General features: G+C 42.4%; 1 protein-coding gene across 9 annotated transcripts in view; it reads right to left on the reverse strand.

Moving 5' to 3' along the window:
- The window catches only part of CLIP1 (CAP-Gly domain containing linker protein 1), a 58,718-nt gene that overhangs the window by 19,546 nt on the left and 17,983 nt on the right, over nt 1-21,189 (reverse strand). For 4 of the 9 annotated variants that reach the window (XR_013184618.1, XR_013184619.1, XM_077187706.1 and 1 more), the window contains exons 4-17: nt 16,075-16,199; nt 14,845-15,061; nt 12,119-12,316; nt 11,669-11,772; nt 11,081-11,141; nt 10,011-10,043; nt 6,509-6,613; nt 4,277-5,221; nt 3,022-3,138; nt 2,090-2,147; nt 1,774-1,857; nt 1,029-1,185; nt 308-473; nt 9-224 (exon numbers count right to left, since the gene is read on the reverse strand). Coding sequence is in view for 2 of the 9 variants with exons in the window: in XM_077187706.1 (XP_077043821.1) it covers nt 9-224; nt 308-473; nt 1,029-1,185; nt 1,774-1,857; nt 2,090-2,147; nt 3,022-3,138; nt 4,277-5,221; nt 6,509-6,613; nt 10,011-10,043; nt 11,081-11,141; nt 11,669-11,772; nt 12,119-12,316; nt 14,845-15,061; nt 16,075-16,199 (2,586 nt within the window). In the remaining 7 variants the exon portion in view is untranslated. The remainder of the gene's footprint in view (nt 1-8; nt 225-307; nt 474-1,028; nt 1,186-1,773; nt 1,858-2,089; nt 2,148-3,021; nt 3,139-4,276; nt 5,222-6,508; nt 6,614-10,010; nt 10,044-11,080; nt 11,142-11,668; nt 11,773-12,118; nt 12,317-14,844; nt 15,062-16,074; nt 16,200-21,189) is intronic. The other 5 variants (XR_013184623.1, XR_013184622.1, XR_013184620.1 and 2 more) reach the window with 4 other exon arrangements.

The following is a 21,189-nucleotide window of genomic DNA, read 5'->3' on the forward strand; positions in this document are numbered from 1 at the left end:
CCACTTACTCTGGCCTGCTCTGCTTGTTTCTGCAGCTCCTCAGCCTGGGCCTCCAGCTCGCTGTTTTTCCTCTGAGCACTTTTCAGTGCCTCTTCTGCATCCTGCAGGTTCTGCTTAAACCCTTGGATATCTGCAGCATGTTTAGCCACCAGCTCAGAAATTTCTTTTTCATGCTTTGCCTGAAGATCTTTGTACTCATGTTGGCTGCTCTCAATCTGCTTTTTCTGGTGGAAGATAAGAAACACAGTTCAAGCAGCAGTGGGGCCATTTTTCTGCACAGTTTTAGTTCTTTTAAAATTGTTCTTACCATGTCTGTTAAATGATCCTGCAGAGTTTTCAGTTCTGCTTGATGAATCTTGAGAGTTTCCTGCTGACTCTGCTCAGCTTTCTGGGCTGTCTGCTCCACGTTTTCCTCAAGCTGAGCAGCCTTTTCATTTGCTTTTGTGAGCTCGAGCTGTATTTGCTCCAACTGCCTGGAAAGACCAAATGGGAGAACTTCACTTTCTGCTGACAGCACCACAAGCACAGGGATGGAAGAGCCAAGATTGTGCTGGAGTTCTGTATTCTGAGCAAGCATTTAGAAAGAGATTTCATTGTTTAACAGACAGTGCTCTGCTAAACAGGGAAGGTCAATATTCCCCCCAGTATTGTACATACAATTTTTATTTGGGAAAACCCCCCCACATTTTCTCTCACAAAAATGTGACCCAAGTCTTTTATATATCTAAATAAACTGAGTTTATCAGGTAATCAAATAATCATGAAGCACAATCACAAAACAGTCTGGATTATTCAAGAGGTCATTTACTGTGGGCAATGAGAAGCACCTTATGTAAGAATTTTGGAATTATCAGTGTTGGATGCTCTTCAAACCACTCCCAGGGGACTGTTTTGATTGATTTAGTTTGCTAGAATAAGCTCACTTGTCAAATCAATGTGACACTCAGGAGCATCTTGTTCAGATATTTACAGAAAAATGAACTGAGAAGCTGGCAGTGTGGAGTGGAGGTGTGACAGTGATCAAATACCTTTCTTTGAGCCTCAGCTCATCGTTCATCCTTGTCAGCTGGGCAGAGCTGTCTCCTGATGACTTCATGATCTCTGCAATGTCATTTTCAAGTTTGGCTTTTGCTTCCATCAGCTGCTGCTCCCTCTCTTCTCGCTCCCTCAGCTTCCTCTCCATCTCTGAGCAAAACAAAGGTGGTTGAGCTGTAAATTCTAGAGGAAGGGTATGCAAAGAACAGCTGGAGAACTGTAAAGAACTAAAACCAGCAATACTGATGCTCCAGACCTCACAGATCAACCATTTAAAAAGAAAAATGATGATTGATTGAACTGGTAACTGCAGCAGAAGGTTGAGGACTCTTCAGCAAAGAGCAGCTGGACATGAGCCCTTTGTTTCAGAAGGGATTCCCTGCAGGCCATGAGATGTTGGTACAAGTTCTGCTGTCTCAGAGGGGAAGGAAGCAATGGAGGAAGAGACCTGCAGGTCTTGCAGGTGAAGTCACTCATCAGCTGCTCAGCACAGCAGCAGAAAATGATCAAGGAAAGGAGCACAGAGCTCCAGTGAAAAAATGCCTGAGGGCAGGGCAGGCACTGCCAGGGGCAGGGGCAGCCTTGGGGTCACTTCTCCCAGGTTTGCTTGAGGGCACAAATCCCCTGCAGTGGCTTCACAGAGATCTAAAGGGATGGAAGGTACAGGAAAGCCTCCCACAGGCTCCAGAGCACACAGCTGATGCCTTTCCAGAACATTCCACTTCATCCCTTCCTTACCAGTCAAACTGGACTTGAGCTGCTCCAGTTCTGAAGACATGAGTGCAAACTGCTCTTCTTTTTGGTTCAGCTTCTTCACCGTTTCTAGGCAAGTGAAATTTGGAAAACAAAGTTAGCAACTACTTGAATGCAGACAATTCTCCCTACTGGCAAGGTATGTCACCCTTCAGAGAGGCTACAAATAATCCTGCCCTTTCCACAGCCCCTGAAACTGCTGGGACATCAGCTGTGAGCTTCAAGGTGTTTAAAAAAGCCATTTTGTTGGCATTTCATTGCTGCAGCTTTTTAGTTCTCTGTTTATTTTAGCAGCACATACCTTGCATAGCTTGTTGAACATTCTCTGCTTCATCAGCTGCATTAGTAAATTTTTCTTTCTGAAAAATTGATAAAGACTTAAGGTAAGGCTTGGTAGGAACAGAACAATTCAACCACTGAATTTGTATTTGGTGTTTTTCATGTACAAATAGAACAATCTTTGTTCCTATCATAAACAGATCTCAAGTTTTTGAGTTACAGCTCAGCACAGATCTTCCCTTGCCTTGGCTGCAAGTCCCTCAACATTTCAAGCAACTTCTCCATCAGCTGCCAGATTCCAGGGTGGGAAACAAGAATTTGGGTTTTCTACCCCTGCTGCTCCCAGGCTGCACAGGGGACACCTGGGAGCCATCTCCTACCAGGCTTCTCCAGTTTTACCAGCAGGAATTGATGCCAGACAATGAAGAAAAGGGAGGATTTTCAGGAGGGCAAGTGAGGCTCTTCCACCAAGTTTGAATATTTACTATTGGCATGGAAAGACCAAAAATCCCAGTGGTACTAATGCCAGTGTAGCTCCTCAGGGAAACCCCACCAAGAACACAGTGTTTGGAAATGTATTTAAATGAGAAAGGTCTTTTAAAACCATTTACAAGAAGTGTGTAGCAAGTGTTAATTGGCACAACAGCTACAATAAAGGGCCATTAAGTGTTCCTAAATTTAAACTGCTGCTGCTTTTGATTTGGTTTAATTTTATCTGCAATCCATAAATAGATGAGTTCTATTTAGACAAAACACCTGATAAAGCAGGACTGAGGTGAAATGCTCTTTTTATTCTGAGGAAGGTCCCATCAGCCATGAACCCTTCCCATTTTTTCCTTGAGTAAAACACCTTTGGAAGGCTTTGCTCAGAGCTGATCCACAGACTTCCATGACACTCTGACCATGAAACCCAAAATCCAAAGAGTAAAGTCAAAATTTTGGGGTATTACTCACCAAAACTTGAAGTTCCTTTTCCAAAGAATCTTTAACTTGATTTACTGCACTCAAGTTTTTCTCAAAGTCAAGAAGCTTTTGCTCTTTGCCCTGCAGTTCTTTGGCCAGATTACTGGCCTAACAAAGGTGATGAAATGGAGTAAAATAAAATGACAAACATGAAAGAAAAATTAGGAAAATTAAAAGGTGAATCTGAAAGAAATAACTGTAATATCAAAACACTCTAAGATGAAAAAGAAAAAAAAATTAAGAAAAAACCATGATGGGTTAATTGAGTGAAGCTGATTTCCACTGATGACTGCATACATCACAGCACTAATTGCATCTTGGAATAGATTTGAAATCATTAAAATTTAGTTTTTCTGGCATTAATTGTGAATACATTATTTAATGACAGACATTTTTGGATACTATCACAATTTCAAAGTTTCAGCATTAGTTCAATCAGTGGTTTTGGTTCTTTATTGTTTTCATTCTTTGAACTGATTGATTTGTGCTTCAAGTGGCTGATCAGATCAATACACACACACAGGGAGGGAATCTCTGTACCACACCCAGTGCAGAAATCCACTGTGGCCTCAAAAAAGAGTCAAAGGTAAAAATTTGGTATCTTGGAACCACCTGTGAAGAGTTTAGGGAAGCTTTTTCCAGTTATTTCCCCACTACTCTTGACTACCATCAGCTTTACAGAGGTTTCATCCAAACCCAAGGAAAATCCTGCACCAAGTTGCAGCCTGTGCCCCAAAGTGCTGTCAAACAGTGCCAAAAACTTCCCTGCAGAGCCTTGGTCTAAAGAAAAGTTCTACCAGGATTTTCTGTGCTTTCTTTTATTTTAAAAGCCTCCCCCACCACCTTGTCAGAGGAGGGGAAAGGTCATGGAGGAAATGTTTCCCCACTGGGTCCCAAGTCCCCCTTGTCTGTCCCCAAAGATTAAAGCCTTAGGGTGTGTGGACCCTTCTCCCAAACGAGCCAACAACTCTTCCATAACAGGAAGATTTCAGCACAGACATGCCCAAATCTGCAGCAAGGAAGTGCAGAAGGAATTTTTTTCCTTCTGCTGATTGGTGCAGGTGGAGCAGCAAAACCTGTTGAGACAGGACCCAGTTACTGCTCCTCTACACCTCCTCAGATGGTCCCAAGATACACAATCACTACAACTCCTTTTTTCTGTGATGTATTTCTTATGGCAGATTAAAAGGGTACAAATGTAAAATAAAAGCAAAAGCAAATGAAAAGGATGGATGTTGATACAAACCTGGCTAATTCCATCACCCTTTTCAGTCTCTAAAGTCTGAATTTGTTTCTCAGCTGCCTCAAGCTGCTTGCTAAGTTTCTCGATTTCCAATTTACCTTCAGAATTGGCTTTCTCAAGTGCAGCAAGGTCCAAAAGCTTTTCTTCAGCAGCTTTGATCTGTGGTGTAAGACTATCAATAACTTTGGTTTGTTCATTGTACTTGGCTTGCAGTACCTCTAGCTCCTTTACCTTTATCTCAGCTTCCTGCAATTTGTTTAAAGTGTCTTCCATTTCTACTAGGTGCTGATCTTCCACACTTTCCAGTTTGCTCTTCAGGCTTTCCAGGTTTTGCTCTTTCTCCTCCGTGACTGCCACCAGTTTTGCTTTCAGGGACTCGATCTCTTTCAAGTGCTGAGATCTCTCATTCTCCTGCTTCAGTTTTAGATTTGCCATTTCATTCTCATAGTCTAATTTCATCTTCTCAATCTGAGTCTTTAACTCAGCGAATTCTGCTGTCTGAGCCCCAACACCTTTGCTGAAAGAAACTTTCAGCTCTTCCATTGCTTGCTGATGGGAGGCAATTGCAGATTCCAGCTTGGACTTCCACAGCTCAATCACGTCAGAATTCTCCTTGTTGGCGTGGTCAAGTTTGCTTTTCAAGGATTCATTTTCTTTTGCCATTCTCTCATTGGAAGCTGAAAGGGACCTGATCTCTTTCTGCAAGGCTTCCTCACTAAGGCCAAACTTCTCTTTCAGCGAGTTCATCTCGTTCTGGTGTTCTTTGACAGCTGCTGCCATTTTTTCTTGCAAAGAGCTGATTTCTTGTAGCAGGGAGAGAGAAGTGTCCACGTCGTCGATGTGTTTGCTGGAATCCAGCCTCCCTCGGAGCTCAGCCACCTCCTTCACCCTCAGTGCCAGGTCCCTCTCCAGCTCCATGATCCGGGACTTCTCTGACACTGTGGCCACCTATGATCAACAGCATTTTAAGAAAAGAAGAATTATAAAATATACATTTCATACAAAGACACTCAGGCCTTGCTGAAAAGCTTCCAGTGAGCGTTGCAAATTGCTTCAGAAAGGGAAAAATGTCCACAGTTCATGTGACAAACATCTTTTATTGTCTATAAACAAAGAACTTGCTGAAATTTGTTCTTCTGGTAGTATCTAGAAATAATTTGCTAAAAAATTTCCAAGCCACCCTGATGGGTATTATCAATGATTAACAAAGTGTTCCTCAGAACCATTTTAAGGCAGACTGGAAAAGAATGGAGAACCTTGAGGTCTCTGTTGAAATAATTCCTTCCAAATTCATCTCACACCAGCTACAAGACTGTCAGAAATTGATAAACACATTTTGAACTGATAAATCCTGTGAAATCCCTTCTATATCTGCTTCTCTCTGAAAAAGTGTCCTGGCACTATCTGAGCTTTTCACTGACTGTTGGAGCAGTTTTTGCTAGAGAAAAGCTCCCAGAATTAATTCTAATTAGGAAGTTACTGCTTTGACCTCCTGGAAAAGATATTACTTACCCACAGCTGCCCTTTAAAAGTACTTATTACACATTAAAATGTTGGTTTTATATTCATCCTGGGTTTTTTATTCATCCTACCTGACCTTCAAGAGAATCCCCATGTGTGAGTATGAATATGTGTGTGTGTGTATCTATTTCTCTTTAAGAATTGACATCTGCTGAACTTCTGACTTGGTACCAAGTATGTCAGTAATATTCTGACAGGCAGCAGTATTACTAATTACTGGGGTAATCATTAAAAGATTATGTCATTGGTGGGAAAAAAGAGCTAAAAAGCCACTGCAAACTATGATTTAGCAAAGCAAATAGTGCAGCAGCTACTGAAGAGCTCAGAAACCAAGCCCCAAATACTCAGTTTGTGTAAAAGGACTGGCACGTTCAATCTTAGTTTTTTTGGGTTTAATGAACTCTGCTAATTTTTAAAATGAGCTACTGAAGTTCCCTTCTGTCAGCTCACGATCCCATCCTGCTACTTTTGGATCCAAGGGTTACTTTGGCAGTGTGAAGACATCTTACCTGAGTTCTTGTACGAGTCACATGTCCAGGCACACACACACACCCCATGGAAGCTCAAAATTAATCCTAATTTTTTACAGTGTTGCAGCTCTGGCTACGGCAGGAGCAAGGACCTGTTGCAGCAGGTGTCACCCCCGGCACTGTGCCATCAGAAATCTTCCACAACACAGATCAGGCTCGTTATTCAAACAGGGAAAACCATTACCCTAGTGTCTTCTAACTCCCTCTGGAGTTTGTCAGCTTTGGTCTTTTCAAAGAGCAGGCTCTGTTCAAGCTCCTTAATGCGGGCATGCTCCAGTTTGGTCTGCGTCTGTTAGTGGAGAGGGAGAGGAAGAGAACACAACGGTGCCACCATCACATGCCAGCACAAGAGGAGGAGCCACATGCAGGCCGTGCTGCCAGAGCCTTTAACAGGTGAGCAGAGAGGATGCAAGGGGGGGAAATGGATGGGAAAATGCTATGGATGAGGAGGATGGGCTGAAGGTGTGAATGGATGGGCGTGTAAAAATGAAATCAAATGTGTAAAATAAATAAATAAATAAAAGGAACAGCAAACGGAGAAATGGGAACAAAAAAAAGTTTCATGCAGCTGAGTAGAAGTTATTTATCAGTACATGAAGTTTTCAGCACAAATTAGAATAGTTATGTCAAAAATATATATATGTGCATATATATCTCTTCCTGTTCTACCAGGATGGTAAATCCCTTTCCTTGTCATCCCACTACCCTTTCCTTTAATGCCTTTGGCTGATTTTATAAAAAAATTACTTATTAACAAGGGGACAAAAATTCTCCACAGAATCTCATGTGACAAATCAAAACTTTAACTTTCTGTTTTTGATAGTAGCTGTCTCTCAGTCTCAGCCATAAAAATGCTTCTGGCCAAGAGCTGGGAACATGAAGGCTCCTCTGTCACTATGGTTTGAATTATCTGAACAGAAATAGAAAGAGAAGGGTTGTCTGTAACTCCAAAATCCTCCTCTTTTCCCCCCTCTTCTCCTCTTTCAGGAAGGAAGCAGGCAACAAGATTCCTCAAAACCAGATAAAAAAGTGAAAAATCAGCCTGGTTGCTCTGCAGTTATGGATGTCTAAATATATTAAAGAATATGTGGAAGTAAGAAAAAAGAAAGACCTTTGGAATTCTAACAGGTTCCTAAAGAGATGTAGAACACAGATGAGAACCCAAGTGAGCAGGTACCTCCTGCTTTTTGCTCACAAACAGAATTTTTAGCAAGAACACAGAATCTTTGATATTCTGGCTTGATATTCAGATAGTCCCTGAGGCCTGCAAGAGAGCCTGAAGTTTGGCAGGTGCAGGGAAAGTCCAGCAGGTAATTCAAACCTGACCTGCACCTCTGAAGTAGGGAAGAGAGAAAAATGAAAGAGAAATAGAAAGATGGGGATGAGCTCCTTTTCTGCTTCTCCAAACACAGAATTCCTTGTGGCAGCAGCAAGTTCTTCCTTCCCAAAAACACCCAGATATCCAAGGGGGTGAAGTTTTTAAACAGTTGAAAATAGTTGCCCATGTTTCTATGGAGTTCTTGATCCACAAACACTTGAAAGTTGCTCCTCAGATCTGCTGATGTTTTCATTCTGCAGCAGATCTGTTTCTCTCTCAGTGGAAGATCCTCAGGGTGTGACAGGCAAAAATGCTCCAAGAACACAGATTATTGGTTTTCCTGCCCATAGCCTTTGAAAATGGATTTAAGTATTCTAAGGGAAATAATATTTAATAAGTGGCTACAATTCAGTTTTCTCTCTGACATAGGTCAGTATTAGTTTTGATCCACAGCCAGATTTTAATTAAGTCTGAAAAACAATCTGCTTTAAAAGATGGAAATTCAAACCTTACTTGCTCTAATTCACCAAGGGGATCTACTAAAACCCAAGAAATCCCAAATCTCATGGTTACAGAATTCCCCCTGTGTGCCTTTGGAATATGCAACCTTATGGTTTTTATGCTACATAAAACCCAAACTCTTTGATCCTTAATTTTATAGACAGTGCTTTCCTGCCTCAAAGATCAGACAGACCATCACTGATTACTTAAAACTTACTAGGTTTATTGAAATCCCATCTCTTATAGACTATAAAGGCAAGCAAGTTAAAATCCTGCCAAAATGGAAATACAAAGATTAAAAAGAATACTCCAGAGATCTTTGTTTGACACCTTTTTCCCAATTTAGAGATGAGAGATTATCCTTTAATCAAATCTGATCTCCAAGGGACAGATTCCAGATTTACTGAGGTAAAAATCACTGCAAAATTTTGAACTGCTCAAATTTCTCTCCTGATGATGTGGAAAGAAATTCTCACTGATTATGGTTCTCTTTGAGGAAACTCAGAACTGAGAAGAGAGAGTACCCCAAAAAGAAGAAAATAATTTGATTGCAAACCTTAACTTGGATGGAAAAGAAAAGCAGGAAAGAAAAAAAAAAACCAGACAACAAAGCCAAAGGAATCATCTTCCCCCTCTCCAGAGCTCCCCAATCAGGGAGGTGCTGTGGAAATGGGATTCTGACTCTGCCTTCAACCTCCCAGAACTCCACCCAAACTTGGAGGCTGCACATCAGCATTTGCAGCACCTCTGTGCTCTGGCTATTCCTTCACTCCAGAATAAACCTCCCTGTGGCATTCTCCATCCAACTGGGAAATTGTGCTGAGGCCACAACTCCTGACAATCAGGTCTAGGATGGGGCAGGGCAGCCCCCGGTCCCCTCGTGCTGGGACACAACCACAGGACACCACCAGGGTCAGCCTGGAAAGTCTCCCCTGGGGAGTGAAAATGCCCATTTTGAATGGAAACATCAGAACAGGGAAATCAGGAGAAAAGATGGGATCAAAGAAGGAGCACACAAAACCAGAGAAAGGAAGGGCACATGCAGATTTATTTCTACCAAAGCATCGGCCTGATGGGGAGACTGGAGGAGAAACAGATCCCTGAGGGATCTCTGCAAAGGGAAGCCCTGAGGATGCACAGCAGGATCCAGTTCTAGTCTTGAGAACTCCCTCTCTTGGCTGGGGATGCAGCAGAAGAGGCAGCCTGAGATAAATTTACCTTTAAAATTCCACTATTCTGAGCTGGGGAAGCAAGAGGGCTCCTTAAACATCTCACATGGCCATTTCTGTTATCAAGTTACACATTTCTCCCACAGAATTTGAAGAGGAGCTACATAAGGATACAGTAAAATCAGACAGCTTTGTAAAGTAATTGTTCAGATGGTTTTAATCATCTCTCCCCTTAGCATTTCATACAGAAAAAGGAAACAAATATGGGAAGATGAAGAACAGACAGATTTTTTTCCCTCAGAAAAATTGTCATCTATTGAACAGCAGCAGGATGTCATAGGAGAGCAGGCAGGATTTTGTGAAGAAAACAGCTAAAATCCCACATTTAAATTAAGGCCACTTCAGGATGCTGGTCATGTTCTGCAAGCTCCTGGACTCTGCAGTGTCACAGCAAAGGCTGTGACCCTAAAGAGCTCTAAAGGCACACTGGCCCTGGCTGCAGTCAATGGCATTGCCACCTTTGGTCACTACACACATTCCTCCCAAGAAATGTGGGAACTGCTCTGAAAGCAACATGCACACAAATACCAGAGTCAATGTCTCAATAACAGATTATGCAGTTAGTGAATCAGTAGAAGCATTTTCTGCACACAATCTGTTAACATGGGATGTCTCTGCACATTGAAGTGCCCTCTTACATTTTCTGGGTCTTCCGAAATCTGCCTCTTTCGCTATCAGTAAAATTAAAAAAACAAACAAACAAAAATGTTTCACCTGCAGACTCAGCACTACCATTCCAACACAAACAACAGGAGATATTCCATCAGCTTGAATTCAGTTTAAACCCCCAAGTTAAGCAGCTTGACAAACCAGAGTCTTTAAGATGGTTTGCCATGACCATCGATTGATTTAACAGAAAATAAAAAACTAAAATATTTCCATGGACTAAACAATAAAAGGAGCATTCTATGAAGAGTCTAGATAGGTATTTTAAAATGAATGGAAGACTAAAATAAAAGAAATGTTATATGAAATGAGTATTTTCCATAAGGCTAGCACTTCAATCACAAATGCTTTGTAGCAACACAGTTAACTAAGTTTGTACTTTATGCTTCTGATTAGACAATAGAGTAGAGCAACCAAAATTATCTTGCTTATTAATTGGAATTTTGGGATAAAAATTTGGCAGTGCTCAAATACCTGAAAGCAATCCTTCCCTAAATATTTTCTATTCTGATTGTGCAATAACACAATTGCTGCAGCCCAACATTACAATTCTATAACCAATAGATAAAAGTTGCACACATGAATTGCTATTTAGATTTTATGTGCAAACTCTCCATTAATCAACCTTCTCCAAGGGAGGCACAGGAATTACTCAAGAAATGGATCAAACAGGACAAGTCTTCAATATTCATTTTCAAAAGCATAAATATTAACTTGCAATTTTGTAACTACAAAACAATTTTAGTTTTGGTTAAACTTCTTAGTGGTTACTTTTAACAGCAAAAGGTAGAATTTTCTAGGAATTAATTTTATTTCTCGAAGTATTACAGCCTTTCTATAGGCTCTACTACAGCCTTTCCATAGCACAGCCCTTGCTAAAGTGTGCAACTGAATTTGGGGTGCAATCCTACAATTTTGGGACAATTGGCTTACTAAAGACTGCAGAAATGGGTATCATTTTCATGTGGCTGGACCAGGATTGCATCTTTTAATGATTCCTGCCCTCCTGGATATCCCTTTTACAAAGCTGGAGATATTTTACCTCTAGGTCTCCTTTGGTAATGGATTCTTCTTCCACACGGAACTGAAGGTCTTCAACTTTCCTGTGGAGACAACTCATTAAAATGCAGGTAATTTTGGAAGCAAATGCTTTCAAGCTCACTTTTCAGTGGAAATCAGAAGGACAGTGACAACATTCCCACTGTAGCAGCAAACTGCCAGGAACATTAAGGAGAAATATCTCCCAGGAAGCATCAGAGGGAGGGAAACTTCTGTCCCTAAAACACTACCAGTGCCAAAGCCAGGCATCACTGCTCCTGCAGCTCTTAAGAGGGCATTTTGTATTAAAACCCTTTAAATCCTCGTTGATTCTCTCCTTTTGTCACCCTTCTGGATGATCTGAGGTGACCTAAATCAGCAGTTTGATCTCACATTCTATACATTCTACCATTCATGTAGGAGACTGTCAGAAATTCAGGACAATCCAAGGCATCCACAGAACTTCAAGATGTGACAATTGCATCAAAATTCCAGCACTGAGAAATGTGTCTGGGTCAGGATGAACAGCAAGATGCACAAGGGGAGCACAAGAAGAACATTAATTACACTCATGAGGACAGTTTGGGGTTACCTTTTCTCTTCCTCAAGCTGATTGAGGAGCTCCACTTTCTCCCTGTCAGCTGCCTCCACCATGGCTCGGAGCTGGTCCATTTTTGCCTCCATCTCCAGCACGTGCTAATCAGGAAGAGGAACAAAACCAAACTTTACTAAGCTGGGAAATACAGGAATTTTTTCCAAGTTATGTACCTGTACCTCAGTAACCAGGATTTGGTGAAGTGATGGGCCAAGTGACAGGAATGTTATCAAATATGGCCATGAGCAAAAACTGCAGTGAAGTTCAACAAAAACGAGTTAAATCCAGCAGATCTGCTATCTCATAAAACCAAAGATCCCACAAGGGAGATCTCACAGGTATGGATTATTTCATTTTTAGCACATCACCTTTTCAGTAAGAAAAGCCCATTTTGGAGGTTAAGTCCATGGTGTTAACTCTGTTCCAGAGGAACAAAAACTCCCTCACCCGGTCGTGCCCATCGCGAACCAGAGCCAATTCCTGCTCGATCTCCCCGACGTGGCTCGTTGCTTTTGCAACTTCTGCCCTCTCCAGGTCCCTTTCTGCCAGGAGCTGCTCAATGTGCTGCTGCTTCTCCTTCAGGGCCTCCTGGAGGGCTGTGGTGCCCGAAATTTTTCTTGCATAGCGGGAAGAGGTTTCTGTCAACTTCACAAAATAAATGAGTTACAAATCGTTCTGCGCCAAGAGAAAGGAAACAGGGGTGTAGTGGGCACCTCCAGATCCACAAACACAGGGTTAGTAGAGCAAATGCTTTCTGTGACCTACTGCACCTTCTCCTTTTACACCTAAATGACCTCATTTTCCAGAATTTAACAGTGGCCACCACGTGTGGTCAGAGGAAGAGGCAGGAGGGATGAAGTGAAAATAAAAAGCCTCAGTGGAAGGTGTAGACTCACACAAAGGCTGGCTCAGGATGCTCCTAAGCATCTTTTTGCATCAAAAAAACAAAGGCAGCTTTCTAGCAAGCCAAAACCATCATGTCACTGTTTAACAGGTCACGATCTTGGGTCACCAGCAGCAGTCCAACACTTCCAAATGCTCCATGAAAAGCTTTGGGAACTCCCACCAGCATCTGGCACCTCTAGCATGGCAAAAGCAGCCAGGATAAAGAGCAATTACCTTGACCTAAGCCAACCCTACAGCTAAAACCTTGTGAAGAACAACAGCTGGTATATAAAATAAAAGATATGTTTCTATCACTTGGAATTAAATTACTTCTGGGAAAAGGATCTGGAATATTAAGTTTCAAGAATGCAGATTAAAATTAATCAGGAGAATTGCAGCTAAAATGAAACCAGGTTTTCCTTGACCTTGCCTCACTGAATGGAATCAGTACAAGAGAAAATTCATTATGGCCCTACCAGCTACACCCTCGTGAGTTCCTGAGCTAGGAGGGAAAGTAAATAACCTGAAATTACAAAGTAAAGTGAGCAATAGTTGTGAAAAAGGCAAAAAATTGAGCAAAAAGTTTTAGTTTTCTAGAAACTGAAGCAGGAAAAGTCTGCTGGGTCAAAACTGATTACAGAAAATCTCGTTTCCCCAGCAGCTTAACTTTTAAAGAAAAAGTCTCCGAATTATTTGTACAATCCTTTTAACTTGGATGGCCACCAAATGCTCCCACTGCCTGAGAAAGCTGGAATTTTAATTCCAGATATAATGGATTACAGCAGCTTTGTATTTTATGACCCAAATCATGCAAAATCCCTGGGACACAACAAAATAAGCAAACAGATTTTAGACACTCACAAGGTGTAACCTGGGGGATCACAGCACAGGGAATGAAGCACTTGGTTCCCCGTGTTAGTGCTTTGATCCCAAACTAGAGGGCACTCTGCAGCTGCAAGTGCAACTTCCAGAATGGATTAAGTGATGGAGTGCCAGTGTTTGTGCCAAATAAAAATCCTTTTTGTGGCCAGGTATTAACCCTGGTGCCCTGACCGACTGCTGACCTCTGCTAATCTGCTTCAGTCCTGCAGCAGCAGGGGCAGTCACCTCTCTGGGCACCTGCTGGTCACTGGGACAGTGGGACAGGGAACCTGCTCCACATCACTGGCACTCACTCCCTCCTAATTAGATCTATCCAATGTGGTTTAAAAAAAAGAAAGGAAAAAGCTAGAGCGACTGTGGAAAAATCCAATTATTTCTATGTTTTCAATTACCATAAAAGAGACTTCTCAAAATTCAGCCTTCCCAGATTTCCATTTTACTGCTGCAACCCAAGATTAGGACATTTATGTAACAGAGCAACTTCAAAAGAATCCATAGTAAGTGTATTAGGTGGAATTAGTACTGTGTTAGATTTCACCTGAGCCACTGCACTTGGCAACACTCAGCCTTTATGAATTCACAGGATTAAAGCCAAATCTAAAAGAAAAGAAAGAGGCTTCTTGTCAGCAGAGACTTGGAAATTGCTCCTGCTGCATTTCTCAGCTGACTCATCTCTTGAACAGCAAAAGGAAATTTGGAACATTTTAGCCAACGTGAAGCTTCCTGCTTAAACAAACTGAGTGTGACATCTGGAAGCTCCAGAAAATGAATCAAATGCAGATTGCTGTCACAGACACATTTTATGAAAATCCTTTCCTTAGGAATTTTTCCTCCTGAGAAGCTGAGAGGCCTCAGGAACAGAATGTGAACAATGGTTATCTGCTGCTGTGGAATGCAACAGGTGCATCTGGGATTGGCCTCATGTGGTTGTTTCTAATTAATGGCCAATCACAGCCCAGCTGGCTGGACTGTCTCAGTCAGTCACAAGCCTTTGTTATCATTCTTTTTCTATTCCTTGCCAGCCTGCTGATGAAATCCTTTCTTCTATTCTTTTAGTATAGTTTTAATATAATATATATCATAAAATAATAAATCAAGTCTTCTGAAACATGGAGTCAACATTCTCATCTCTGCGAGCACCACCACAGACTGCAGCCAGAGAAATCAGTTGGCCTCCTAAGCCCCTTTCTTATTGCAATCACTCTGTTAGCTTCAATTAAATATTCAACTCTTCAGCTGCTCTCCAGGGCTAGCTAAGATTTCCTTCCTTCGTGCATGCTTTCAATGAGGAGGAGGAGGAGGAGGAGGAGCACGAGCACCACGAGCCCCGCAGGAGCGGCTCTGCCGGGCTGGGCGGCTCCGGGGCTGGGCAGGAGGGGGAGCATGCGAAGGGAAAATCAGCTTACGAGTCCTGTGCGGCTGGGCTTGCTGCTTACGGAGGAGGCCACGGAGCTGAGCGAGCTCAGGGAGGAGGCGCTGGGGCTGCGCTTCAGGGCCGTGGGCGTGGGCAGCACCTTGCGCACGGCGGGCTTGGCCTTGGCCGGGGTGGTGGAGGGGAAGCCGATCTTGGTCACCTTGTGCACCGGGGCAAAGAGCCCGTACTTGGGCTGGCACTGGAAATACCTTCCAAGGGCAAAGCAAGCACAGCAGAGAGGGGATTAATTTCTTTTCTGGGTTCGTGGAGAGTTCTGGATCAGGAGTAGGAAAGTGTTAAAGGCATTGGAGTGCAATTCTGTTTAGCACCCGTTTGGGAAAGGGGCTTTGAGAGTCTCAAACAGCATGATCACATCAGACTTCAGAAATTCAGAGTAAAAACTACTAGTGCCTAAAAAATTCCATTCTAGTGCCTAAAAAATTCCATTCAGATGCAGTTTTATATCCACAGCTTTCCCCTTCATCACATTCCTCTGAGCTGCCAACAGATGTGATGGCTCAGGGTTAAAAATAGAAATCAGCTTTTAATTAAATCAAGTAGTTTTATATTTTATTACATACATACCATTTATGTATATTTGATGATACAGAACATATATCTTTGGTTAAATACAGACAAAAGCCACTTTTTATAATTTTAAGCTGTGATCACCTATGTTAAGGTGAGACAATCTTTGTAAAACCTCTTTTTAATGAGGTAAAAGACTGTTCCTTATGGCAAATGAGAAAGTTAAATTGTGATATGAATTAATGTCTTCTCATTGTGACTTATTGGAGGGAGCAGCTCCACTGCTGCCACCTCTACCAGGGGGCATCTGTTGGAACAGCAACTTCCAGCTCCTGGGATGCTCTAGGATTTTCCTTAAGCACAACTACTGGATATCCAGAGGTTTTCTTAACTGAGCATTCCTTCCAAGCTGAGAAATCAAACAGGCATTTAAAAGAAGGAAATTGTGGTTTCCATTACCAGTCTATGAATAAAACTCACATGGGAGGAGAGCTCAGCTCATCCCACGAATGTGAGAGAAGTGTTGGCATCAGGGAATTGAAACCACTGCACACCAACCCTGCCCAGCAGCAGACAAGGCAGCTTTGGAGCCTCCCTCCCTCCCTCCCCTGACTGGAAATTTCATGGAAGAGACAAAAACCCAAAAGAGAACACAGAGAAGGATCTGATAAAGTAACTCAGGGGTTGCACCAACCTCGTGCCAGCCACGGCTCCATCGTTCTTTCCCAGGGGCTCATCCAGCTCCACCCCACACCATTCTCCTTTTGCAAAGTCAGTTTCTCCCAGAAAACGCACGACTCCAGCCTTTGTTCCTCCAACCTAGAGCAGTGACAAACACACCTGCATTTAATGCTTCTCCAAAGAAAACAGCAAATCCAGTGCAAAAGCTTGTGGTATAACCATGTACACAAAGCACAGCAATGACAGAACCAGTTCTTATTTCAAGCTGTATCATTTTTTGTTTATGAGTTTGTATTAATGTTGAACAAATACTGATCTTCACAACAAAAAATATATTTAACGAGACATATATTTAACAAAAAATACATTTAACAGTCTAACCAATGTTCTGAATGCAATAGGTTTGTGCTAGAGTTTCACATGAATTTCTACAGCAGATTAGGATTTCTAAGGTCTGTTTGCTTCTTATTCTAATTCTGTGAGGAAAAAGAAAAGAAATTAAATGAGAAAAATTCCTTTCATATTTTCTCTAAGGAATAATTCAGATAAACGACACAGTACATCCCTCTTGCATTTAAAATAACTGCTATAAAGCATGATACAGAGCACTTGGCAGCCCTGTAGATATAACCAGGGGAGAGAAGAATCATTTTATCTTTTCTTCACTTTCAAGAATAAAAAAATCCAACCCAAACACTCCTAAATGAAAGCCTAGAAAGCAGTGGCTTTCAAACTTCTCATATGAAATATTTACAGCCATTGCAATTACTGGCAATGTCTGTGAGCTACAGCCTTTCCCAATACCCAGGGGATGGAAGAATTAAATTAAGGGAAGAAGGAAAAGGTGTTTTGTGGCTGACACTTGCCAGGAAGAGCCACAGGATTCCTGCAGCTCAGGAAGACAAATGTTGTGCCCTGAATTTGTGCAATCTGTTCAGCCTGCAGCCAGCATTGTGAGAACAGGGACATGGAGTTGGAAACCTCTTCAAGAGATTGACAGAATTCCACATGGAAAATGCACCAATGGTTTGAAAATGTCCACCTGTGTTTCCCAGCACACCTTGTACAACCAGGGATATTGTGAGGCAGAGAGCTTGGCTGAAACCTCCTGATAAAGACTGTGCTTCTCCTTTTGAGAAACTAAAAAGCAAATTAGTATTTCATATAATTTTCATAGCAGACATTCTGTTTCTTGGGGGAAATTTCTTCCCAGGATTACAAGGGAAAAATTTCTATTTCTTCCCAGGATTACTGGAGAACAACGAGCTCCTTGTGCTGTAAATGAAGGTGCAAGATCACAGCACAAGAGAAAATTCCCATTATTCCAGTTGGGAAGAGTTTACTGTGAGGTCACCTGTGAGGAATTGGGGACTTTACATCTCCACAGAGTCCCAAGTCAGTGGCCAAGAGCTGCCACACACATTTGTGCTCCAGGGGCAAGATGAGGCTTCAGCTGATGAGGAAAAATTGTCCCAATGCACACAAACCTCAGAAAAACAGGGAGAATAATGAACTTTTTTGGATATTATTCCAGTGAGAAAAGGAGCAGAAGCATCACTTGTCCACACTTAAGGTGGCAGCATCTCCTCTGCCATTAGAGGCAGTTCTGGAACAAGCACAGGTCACCTTCAGACCCTGCTTTAAAGTGGCACTGTAGCAAATTATTACTCTCCATGGAATAAAAACACCCAAAGTTTACAGTTATCAGGACAGCCTAATATAGTAACTCGTAGAACCTTTGGTATTTGGTGTTCTTGGCAGAGAACACACAAACAAGCACTGGGACTGGCTTAGGAAAAGGGAATTGTAACCACCCAAAGAGCTCCAGAGAATCCAGATCTCTGGCACAGCTGTGAGGAGGGAATCCATAACACTGAGAAAATAATCCCTGGGAAGAACTACCCCTGGAACTGAGGGTTCACCCTCAGACATCAGCTACTTTATTAAAGGATAAATATCTTACATACAAACATTGAAAAAAATTAACTGCACTGTGAGTCCATACTGAGTTCCAAGTTCTCCTCCTCATTCCTTTTCTGGCAAGTCTGGGTAGGGGCTTTTGTCTCTTTAGGTGAAAAGACTGGTTAGTTGTGCTATTAGAAGCTATTTCCCCACTCAGTTTTGTTCTGTTTTCTACCTGAAAAAACAAGAGTTCAATCAGAAGAGGCTCTACAAACCCATTTAAGAAATGAGACAGGAAAATGAGAACAATGGCCTGGACAAGGAGCATCCCTTCAAAGGCAGCAGTCAGGTTTGGGGCTGCACACAGAGGTTCCTCAAGCTCCTTCTCCACAACCCTTGGGCCAGGCAATGGAATTTTTTCCTGTGTCTGTGGTGATTTTTTGAAACAAACCCAAATTAATTACCCAAACACAGCCTCCCAGCACCTCTCCACAGGAAGGTGAGTGGGGTCAGTGAGGTAAGGAACAGGAGAAATCCATGCAGGGATTCCCAGGGACAGGACAAACTGCTGCCATCTGTTCCCTCCTGTCCACTCTGCACATCAACCCCTAGAGAGGGGATGCTGGCTCCAGGATAGCACAGGGTAAACTCTGGGCAGAAAATTCTTCCTTTTCTGGTTCATACCTTGGCCCTGCTCATCTTCTATGTTTATGGAAAAAATGGGAAGTTTCTTATGCACAAAGTGGGAGACACAAGCTGGAGGGGTCTGGCAGTGCCCAGGGTGCCCTGGAGCTGCTCCAGCCCCTGCAGTGACCCAGGGCTGGTGGGAGCCAGGAAATGCAGGAATTCAGGTCCCAGAGCAGATGGGGCTGCTCCACACCAGATTCCCACCAAGGCTACCTGTGGTACCTGGGTTATTTTCAACAGGACTCAAGGGAGGATGCCAAAGAATTTCTGCTTTTTTCCAAACCCAGTCCAGCTTCTTTGGATAATCAGCTACTCCATTTCTCTCTGCACATTCTGTGTGTCCTTACAAGAGCAGGAATTGGAGCACCCTGTGGCTGTAACGTGCTCAGAGAATCAGTGAAGGTCTAGATGGGCAGTTTTGCTCAGTTTTAAGCAAAATCTTTCTAAATTTTAGCTTTAAAGAGAGCTCAGCCCTCCTTTATAAAGCCTGAGACTACTGAAGGCTTCCAATCATTGACAGACATCTCTCCCAAAAAGTGTATTTACCTCCAGCTGCAATTAGTACCTGCCTTGAAAAGAAAATAATAATAATTTATTCCCTTGGTAGTACAATGTGAGGTGCTACTGTACAAGACAGTGTGGTGAAGGCCTTTCATGATTAAAGTTGCTGTACATATATAGAATTAATAGTGCCATAAATGGGAAAAAAGATCCTGACATGATTAAACTCAACTGTTCCAACCAATATGAAAAAAGAATAAAGAATTGTACTTACAGAGTATAGCATCTGTTATAGAAAAATTATTTTTAAAAATTGGGAGAATTACAGCCAAAAAAAGGTAAAAAACCCAACCCCAAACCAGCTGCATTTGCCAGCAGATCTACATTCCCAGTAATGCATGAAGGACTAAAATAAAAACCATCAGTTTCTAAAAGAAACAGGGGAAAAAATATAAAAAGGCCTCTGAAAGTTCTATGAAAAACCAGAGCACAACTAGCACAAAGACAGCTTTCCATGACCTTCTTTCATGCTAAGGCAGGTCACTAAATAATGGATAGAGAAAAGAAGTGCCAGACGTTTTCTCAGTCAGTTCCCACACTCCATGAGTCAAGCTGGAAAACACAAACTGCAATACTCCAGAGAATCTGGGTGAGCCTGCAGGTCATGCTGAGGTGAGGAATTTAGCTTGGAACTCACTAGAGTTGTGTCAAACACATGCAAAAAGGGATTAAATTCCATTTATCCAACTATACCTGAGCTTACATTAATTTGCTGCCAGGTAAAGTGAAAGAGCAAAATGGGTTTGGAAACCTGAGGTGGTGAAGAAGCTCCTGGTGAAAGGACAGGGGGGTGAACACACCAGACCTTGTGAGAACCTTTGTGGAGCCACATTTCCAAAGATAAGGAGAAGCACAAAACAAATAACCCAGTGTTATCCAGGAGAAAAAAGGGAGATGGTCCAAAAAATGAGAGTGATTTGAGCAGTGCTGGTGGAAAAGAGGCCAGGCAGGCTCTGAACACTGGCAGTGGAACAATATCACTCATTCAAACCTGCCCAGAGAAGGTGAAAGGTGAATAACAACTGCTCTGCCTCCCATTCTGCCCACTTGTGGTGACTCCTGAAAGCATCTCTTGGGTATTTCTGCATTTTCTCTTGGGTATTTCTGCATTTTCAGGACAATTCAGCACCACAATGTGCAGCACTTGGCAAAGCAAAGCCCAGCCAGCCACACAGAGCCTTTGAAACACCTGGGATCCACTAATCAGGTTCTAATCAGAATCATCTTCCTCCTGTTTCTCCAGATTTAGTGGAGCTGCTTCCAGCTGGCAGCAGAAATGGTGTTTAATTGATTTGTTCACCCCTCCAAGGCCAGAGGGGACAGAGTGATCATCTCCTCTGCTTCTCATGAACAGGTCTGTACATTTTACCCAGTTCCACCTGTAATGAACCCTGTGACTGCACTGAGCTCATTTCTGTGGGGATGTTTCTGCAGCAGAGCTGATGTCCCTCAGGAAACACCCAAACCTGGACTGGATTTTGCCTGGAGTCCTAAACAGAACAGGGAAATCAGCACCACCAGGCACTCTATGAGATCATTAGCATTTAGAGAAGATTTGAAACCTTAGAAAAATAAGAGTGACTTCTGCTGTTTGCACTGATTGGAATAGGAATCAGACAAGCCTTGATCATGTGGATTCTGTGACATGCAAAGTTCTGTGAAGGCAAATTCAGCTTTTCCAGAACTGTGGGCAGAGTCTCCACCTTCTACTGGGCTGTTTCCATGGAACTTGGAAGAATTTGCTTTGAAACCTCTCCACTTCTACCCAATTTGGTTGCAGTCAACTTGCAAGCTCAAAAGCAAGGCCAAAGTGGGCAAAGAACCTCATGTGCAGTAAGATACACACTGTGCTACCACACAACCCTTCACTTCCAGAGAAAACAGTTTGGTAACTAAAGCTGACATGCTATTGAGGTTTAATTCATCCATCCAACTCAAAAGGAAACAAAAAAAAAACCCCACCATTCTAACAGCAATT

Source organism: Agelaius phoeniceus, chromosome 18, assembly GCF_051311805.1.
Source record: "Agelaius phoeniceus isolate bAgePho1 chromosome 18, bAgePho1.hap1, whole genome shotgun sequence".
NCBI lineage: Eukaryota > Metazoa > Chordata > Aves > Passeriformes > Icteridae > Agelaius > Agelaius phoeniceus.